The 8,154-nt window shown below is 47.7% G+C and overlaps 2 protein-coding genes across 2 annotated transcripts; both read left to right on the forward strand.

The window, feature by feature from the left end:
- Positions 1 to 2,844: 2,844 nt before the first annotated feature.
- LOC130502678 (uncharacterized) lies at positions 2,845 to 4,419 on the forward strand. Its single transcript, XM_056997462.1, has 3 exons — positions 2,845 to 2,854; positions 2,969 to 3,540; positions 3,733 to 4,419. Exons 1-3 carry the CDS (start codon positions 2,845 to 2,847, stop codon positions 4,417 to 4,419), a joined length of 1,269 nt encoding a protein of 422 aa, XP_056853442.1.
- A 644-nt stretch (positions 4,420 to 5,063) lies between these two features.
- LOC130502679 (uncharacterized) lies at positions 5,064 to 8,137 on the forward strand (the record flags this gene model as incomplete). The annotated part of the gene is made up of 4 exons (XM_056997463.1): positions 5,064 to 5,741; positions 5,784 to 6,609; positions 6,856 to 7,813; positions 7,901 to 8,137. Coding segments are annotated over exons 1-4 (2,699 nt in total), but the record flags the coding sequence as incomplete, so codon positions are not given.
- Between the last annotated feature and the right edge of the window lie 17 nt (positions 8,138 to 8,154).

An 8,154-nucleotide genomic window follows, 5' to 3' on the forward strand; every position in this document is an offset into this window, starting at 1 on the left:
AACTAAAAAAATAAATAAATAATTCTACACCATCAAAATAAAAACAGAATAAAATTTCAAATAAACAATCTTATTAATCATATAAACAATATATTTAACGGTAATGAGAATGAAACTGAAGAAATAATAAAAATCAATAAAATAATGATTTATACTAATATAGAACAAAACATTTTAAAATAAAAACAAATATTAAAAAAAATCAAAAATATTACTCTAACTATCTAAATTATTTTCAAACTATAATCCTGCCCTACGGGCGGGCCGACCCTAGTGTTATATAGATTCTTCATAAAGTTTCGTAAGCCTGGATTTTGTAACCTTTCTCGGTAAATTACATAAAAGACTTATAAAGAGTCGCCATATAATTTCCTTACCTTATTTCTATAAAAAAACAATGTACACTACAAAGATCTTTCGTTTGTTTCATAAAAGCATATGTTATTAGCTTAATGAATATGATAAATCTTTACGTTTGTTTCACAAAACCTTTGGGTCAAAACATACTAAAATAGTATTATTAAAATTTTAATAGTTGATGAATGAATAAATAGGATAATTCATTTGATTGATAAACTGCCTAATTAACAATATGTGTAATACACAAGTGAATTGATTTTAAAATATTTACTTTTAATAAAACTTTGTAGACTTATATTGTAAGTCGTAAGATAAAAAATGTATTGACTCAGTAAGAAAGGAAGCAAAATCAACCATTGTTTGTTTAAGAAACTTGTGTAAGCTATTGTAGATTTAGATGATTTTTATATTCGATTTTAATATAAATAATAAAATTTAAATACTATATTTCAGTTTATCTCTTATTTATTTGATTAATCTTAATATTTTTATATTAATTATCTATTTTATTTTGATTTATATGTTATTTGTATGTCTTGACCTACAAAGAGAAACCCCTATAGCTAGGGAGATCAATCATTCCTGAAACTTGGTAAGAACCAACGAGCTCTAGAGAACGAAACAGAGGAAGAAACAAGTGGTGGTAGTTGTTCGACCTTCTTTGTATCGAGATTGACTACAAAGATTTCAGTTTCCATTTTTCTGCGGAAACTGATGTTTATCTTCCAAGCATAAACCGTCATAAGATTTATAGGTTTTTAAGAAATCGTAAGTGGGCCACGAATCAAGTTTAGAACTCTTTGGGCCGTTTTTTGGTTCGAGACGTTTGTTACGATTTCTCCGATAAAATTAAGTTTTCGCGGTTTCATCGTAGACCAAGCTGATGATCCCATTTAATTGAGAAATCAAGAAATAGTTGGTCATGGCTTGCGGAAGATTGCTATAAGGATAGTCGAGAACGCATAGTTGTAAGTGAAGCAAGCTTAAGCTAAGGACATGTAGTTTAGATATTGAAAAATGATGTCTATTTGTAAGTGAAGCTACACATTCACTCGAAGTGGATGCGGTGGAAAGCAACTCAATTCAGGAAACGAGACCTCATGAAGCATCAGATTATTTTTCGTGATTGATTTTGATCAGAAGTAACTAAATATCACAACATTAATTTCTGCAACGATTGATAGAAGCTGTAAAAGAGATGGTCACAGTTTCAGAATTACATCACAGAAAGTAGAGTTTTATCTCCTAATTTCTATTAATTATAGGTTCAAATATTTGTATCCTATCCATGTAATATTTTTTATACGCATAAACATTATATTCACGTAGTAGCAAACCCAGTCTCTATTCATAGGAACGGAACACATATGAGTGTGCACAAGAAGGAAAAAAGAAAAGAAATAGAAAGCTTGAAGACCAAGAAAATAGTACCAATTATTAAAAAGCTTAAATTCAAAAAAAAAAAAACAACAACAAAGAAGAGAAACCCCTATAGGTAGGGATCAATCATTCCTGAAACTTGGTAGGAACCAACGAGCTCTAGAGAATGAAACAGAGGAAGAAACAAGTGGTGGTAGTTGTTCAGCCTTCTTTGAATCGAGATTGAATACAAAGATTTCAGTGTCGCACTCGTACCAACCTATCTCATCGCCTGTGAAGTAAATGGAGTTACTAGTGATGCCATCCTGGTCCTTAGCAAGCACTGTAATACCCAAATCTAAAATAATCGCCTCATCTCCCAAAGAAAAAATTTCCTCCAGCCCATTTGATGAATCCATCTTGAAGATTTTAAAGTTCCATGTTTCGGACAAAAAAGGACTTTCGCTCTTAACAATTAAGACATCTCCTCGTACAGTGACTACCACGTTCTCCCTCGTGCGAACCTCTTGGATATGATCTGGAATATCAGGCAATCTCATCCGACGACAGTGTTGGGGATGGATTGTCACCACCCACAAGGCCCAGCGAACAGGAGGCCCATTACCATCAAGGAGGGAGCGGTCGGCTCGGCGTCGGCTCCTCGACTGACCCCGACTCGGCTCGTGACTACTTTAGCTAGAGGACGAGCAGCCGAAGCGAGCAACCAAACAGCTCGGGCCGAGCAGTCATCCCGATTGGGCCTGTATATCGAAAAGCCCATGACCAAAGGGAAGCGAATTAGGTCGAGACTAACCGACCTAGGAGACTATATAAGGAGTTGAGGACAAGAAGGAAGGGTATCACCACATAGACAGACAGACTTGCGGCAAGATTAGGGTTTCCTTTATTCTCTTTGTATCTCGCCGCTCTCTTGTACTTCCGGCTAGGATCTCACCGAGCATCGACTAGCCGGCTTTCTTACTCTTGTACCCTCGTTATTCCGACTCTAATAAAACGTCTCTGTTCATCCCACTCTTGAGTTCTTCTACTTTTTGTTGACCAAACTCACCTTAAACAATTGGCGCCCACCGTGGGGCTGATCAGAGTAACGTTTCTTAGTCTAGTATGACGATTGGTGACTCGAACCCCGGCTCTTCCGGCGAAGCGACCGAGCTTACGCCTCCGCCTCCTCCTCCTCTTCTCTCGTCGGACTTCATGAGCTCCGTGATGGCTCGCCTCGCGCATCAAGAAGAAGTCCAGAAAACGACGAATGAGCAGCTCGCTGCTCTCGTGGCTGCCCTCACTGCTCCCGCTGGACCGACGAACCGTTCCCAACCCGTCTGCCGGCATCTCTTCCCCCCAACGCCGGCAGAAGACCGCGCTGTGGACGAATCTGACCCTAACGGTCCTCCCGCCGTATACCCTACTCCGACGACAGCAGATCCGACGACGATTCGCGAGATCGCCGAGCTCAAACTCAGCCTCCAACAAATGAGCTCGCAGATCCACCAAGCGACGAGCGCAGCCCCTCAGATCGACAGCGTCATCGCCTCTACTTCGCGCTCGCCCTTCGCTAGCGAGCTAACCAGGGTCCAACTCCGCAAGATAGAAAAGCTCCGTCTCCCCGAGTACAAACCCGGCGGCGACCCCGTCGAACATCTGACAGCCTTCAACATAGCTATGGCCAGAGCTCGCCTTTCCGACGAAGAGAAGGACGCAGGATATTGTCAGCTCTTCGTCGAAACACTCAACGAACAAGCGCTAACCTGGTTCTCACAGCTCGGCGAGAACTCGATTCGCAGTTTCCGAGACCTATCAGCCGTTTTCCTCAAGACTTACATCATGTTTACCAAGCGAGCAGCAACCGCTTCCAGCCTGTGGAATATGGCGCAAACAAAGGACCAAAGCCTCAAGGACTACATGGAAAAGTTCAAGACGATCGTTTCCCGAGTCGACGTCCCTGATCACATCGCTATCGACGCTTTGATGAACACTCTCCTCGTCAACTCGAAGTTTCGTAAGGACCTGTATTCCAACCCCACGACTTCACTTCCCGATGCTATTGCCCGGTCTCACAATTTCATCCGAATGGAAGAAGACACCAAGGCAATAATTCGGAAGCAGAACGCTGCCAAGCCGGTCGCAGCCAAAAGTGCGGGTGCTCGGCCAGAGCCACGTCAGCACGCGCCAGCTGATAACGGCGGCAAAAAAGGAGGTCTCCTCTACGTCGTGGACGAGAACAACGCCCCTGTCTCAACCATGGTCCTGCACGATAAAAAGTGGAATGTTTACCAGCGAGAGACCGACTCTCCAGATGCATCTCCCAGTACCCCGAGTGCTGGTGTCGTGGCTAAAGTCGATTCGGCTCCAGGACCGACCAGAACTCCCATCGATCTCACGAAACATTGCAAGTATCACGACGTGAAGGGACACGACACGACCGAGTGCAAATCCCTCTACGCCCAGTTCCTCTCCTCGATCGAAAGCGGGGATTACAAGATCCAGCCGCCTAAACCAAAGCCAAAAGGAGAAAACAGCTGGAGCAGGAACAAAGACAAGAAGGCTCAGCGTAAATCGCAGGGCAAGAACCGTAAAAACGACAAACAGTCGAAGGATACGGAGAAAGCTGCTCGAGAGACCATGACGACGACGACTCGGCAGATGACGATCAGCCGACCAATCGCCAGCGCATCGAAGTGATCCGCGCCCAACCGCAACAAGAGAACGAATCCGGGTCCTCGTCCGAAGAAGACGACGACACGAAAAACCTAGACAGCACTACGGATCTTTGCTCCCTCCTCGATCAAAAGTTTCGATCCGCTGCCGAGGAAACGCCAGTCTCCTCCGATCTCCGCCGACAGATCGATTCGAATCGCGCCGCGAAAGCTTCGGCACAAGAATCCTCCCAAAGGCAGTGCGCCGACAAGCCGAACTGCGATCTGCGAGACAAACTCAACAAGAAGATCGGTGACTTGCGGACAACCCTTAACCGCAAGAAAAGGGATACTGCCGAATCGAGTAACGACCTCCGTGACGTGCTCCGCGCAAAGCGAGCACAAACTCGTCCCCGGATAAACGTCATTATGGGTGGATCGCCTCCCTGCGGCGATTCGGTAAGAGCAGTCAAAGACCACCGAAGGCAAGCCACCACTTCCCAACGGTGGCCCCAGAAGCAAGTGGACGATCAGCCGATTACCTTTTCGTCTGACGATACACTCGGCGTGCACCTCCCTCATAACGATCCTTTGCTCGTCGTGCTCGGTGTCGACAAGTACGACGTCACAAAAGTACTTATCGATACCGGGAGCTCGGTAGATATCATCTTTCGCGAAACCCTCGTAAAGATGGGGATTGACCTCAATGACGTCAAGCCTTCTACTCGGACCCTGACAGGGTTCAACGGCTCGTCAGAAGTGATCGCAGGCACAATCCGCCTCTCGGTTCACGCATGCGGGGTCACCCGGACAGTCAAGTTTTCTGTGGTCGGTTCCAAAGCCCCTTACCACGTTATACTCGGCACCCCATGGCTGCATTCAATGCGAGCAATCGCATCAACGTATCATCAGTGTGTTAAGTTCCCAGGATCAGACGGATCGATCAAAACTCTGAAAGGCGATCAGCAGGCCGCGCGTGATCTCTTGATCGCCACGGTTAAAATCCAGCGCTCCCAATCACTTGTCAACTCGGTCTCTCCTCCCACGAGCAAAGTCTGCCCGCAAAAGGAAGAGGTTCTCGAAGTACCAGTTGACGAGTCGGATCCGAGCAAATCAGTCCGAGTAGGCGCATTTCTGCCCGACGAAATGCAGCAGAAGATTCTCGAGTTCCTTAAGCAAAACCTATCCACATTCGCCTGGACAATGTCTGATATGAAGGGAATCGATCCGGCTATCACAACCCACGAACTCAATGTTGATCCCAACTTCAAACCCATCCGGCAGAAAAGAAGAAAGTTGGGACCAGAGCGATCCAAAGCAGTCGCAGAGGAAGTCGAGCGTTTACTCGGTGCCGGTTCAATCACTGAAGTTCGTTACCCGGAATGGCTAGCCAACCCGGTGGTCGTCAAGAAGAAGAACGGTAAATGGCGCGTCTGCGTCGACTTTACCGACCTCAACAAAGCGTGTCCTAAGGACAGCTACCCGTTGCCTAGCATCGATCGCTTAGTCGAATCGACGGCCGGTAACGAGATGTTGACGTTCATGGACGCCTTCTCGGGCTATAACCAGATCCTGATGCACCCAGACGACCGGGAGAAAACTGCTTTTATCACCGATCGGGGAACCTACTGCTATAAGGTGATGCCATTCGGATTAAAAAATGCTGGAGCAACCTACCAGCGGCTTGTCAACCGAATGTTCGCCGAGCAGCTTGGGAAGACAATGGAAGTCTATATCGACGACATGCTCGTCAAATCGCTCCGAGCCGACGACCACCTAACTCACCTGAAGGAATGCTTCGCCATCTTAAACAAGTACGGGATGAAGTTGAATCCCGCAAAGTGCACGTTTGGCGTCTCCTCGGGCGAATTCCTTGGTTACATCGTCACGCAACGGGGAATAGAGGCTAACCCGAAACAGATCTCAGCAGTCCTGAACCTCCCCAGTCCGAGAAACTGCCGCGAAGTTCAAAGACTAACAGGACGCATCGCCGCCCTTAATCGCTTTATCTCCCGATCTACCGACAAATGTCTTCCCTTCTATGATCTCCTCCGAGGGAACAAGAAGTTCATCTGGGATGATAAATGCGAGGACGCGTTCGTCCAACTCAAGCAATACCTAACGACTCCTCCCGTCTTGGCCAAGCCAGACGTAGGAGACGTTTTGTCTCTCTATATCGCTGTCTCCTCGGCAGCCGTCAGCAGTGTCCTGATCAAGGAGGACCGTGGCGAGCAGCGTCCGATTTTTTACACTAGCAGACGCATGACCGGCCCGGAGACCAGATACCCAACCCTTGAGAAGCTGGCTCTGGCCGTCGTCGACTCCGCGAGGAAATTACGACCCTACTTCCAGTCACACTCTATCGAAGTTCTGACCGACCAACCGCTCCGCACCGTCCTGCAAAATCCCAACAGAGCCGGCCGGCTGACCAAGTGGGCAATCGAACTGAGTGAACTCGACATTACGTACAAATGTCGAACAGCCGCCAAATCTCAAGTCCTCGCCGACTTCCTTGTCGAGCTCACGCCAGATCTTGCACAAGACCTCGATGTCCCGAGTCCCAATTGGATTCTTCATGTCGACGGATCATCGACGAGCAAAGGATCCGGTGCTGGAGTCCAGCTTCAATCGCCAACAGGAGAACTCATCCGCCAGTCTTTCAGCTTCGGCTTCCCGGCCTCTAACAACGAGGCAGAGTATGAATCGTTGATCGCCGGTCTTCGTCTCGCCCGAGCCGTCAAAGCCAAACGCTTGAGTGCTTATTGCGACTCGCAGCTCGTCGCTAGCCAGTTTAGCGGCGACTACGATGCTCGCAATGATAGAATGGATGCGTATCTCCGAGTGGTTCAGGAGCTCGCTAGGGAATTCGATTTCTTCGAACTCACCAAGGTTCCCCGCGGAGAGAACGTTTGCGCCGATGCCTTAGCCGCACTCGGGAGCAAACTCCACGATCAGGTCAAAAGGACGATACCCATACAGCGGATCGATCGACCGAGCATCGATTCTTCCTCCGGCGAAAGCTCTCCCATCGCTCCAATCTTTGCAACAACTCGACGATCCACCACCGATCAAACCGAAACTGAGACACCGGATCAAGCCGACACTGAGATGCTCGATCGTGACGACACCCCAGTCGATTGGCGAGTCGAGTTCCTGGATTATCTCCTACGAGAAGAACTGCCAAAAGATAAGTGGGCAGCGAGACGCCTGAAGAGACGCAGCGCCCACTATGTCATCATGAACGACGAACTTCACCGAGTAACCGCGAACAAGGTTCTCTTAAAGTGCATCCAGGGCGATGAAGTACGCCGAGTAATGGCTGAAACTCACGACGGAGCAGGAGGAAACCACTCGGGAGGCCGAGCACTCGCCCTTAAGGTTCGAAGCTTGGGATTCTTTTGGCCGTCTATGAACACTGACTGCGAGGCATACGCTCGTCGGTGCGACAAATGCCAGCGTCACGCTCCGAGCATCCACAGTCCCACTGAGCTGTTGCGGACATCTGCTGCCCCTTATCCGTTCATGAGGTGGGGGATGGACATCATCGGGCCAATGCCGACCTCGCGCCAACGTCGTTTCATCCTGGTCCTCACTGATTACTTCACCAAATGGATTGAAGCCGAAGCGTTCTCTCAGGTGACGGACAAGGAAGTCCGCACCTTCGTCTGGAAGAACATCATTTGCCGTCACGGTTTGCCGTACGAGATCATAACGGACAATGGCTCTCAGTTCATGTCCGGAAACTTCAAAGAGTTCTGCAACAAGTGGAATATCCGTCTAA

The sequence above is a fragment of the Raphanus sativus genome, unplaced genomic scaffold (assembly GCF_000801105.2).
Source record: "Raphanus sativus cultivar WK10039 unplaced genomic scaffold, ASM80110v3 Scaffold0653, whole genome shotgun sequence".
NCBI lineage: Eukaryota > Viridiplantae > Streptophyta > Magnoliopsida > Brassicales > Brassicaceae > Raphanus > Raphanus sativus.

Coding starts and splice junctions, on each gene's coding strand:
- LOC130502678 (XM_056997462.1), top strand. Junction 3,541..3,732: donor GTTTCCGAGACCTATCAGCC/GTTTTCCTCAAG, acceptor GTCAACTCGAAG/TTTCGTAAGGACCTGTATTC.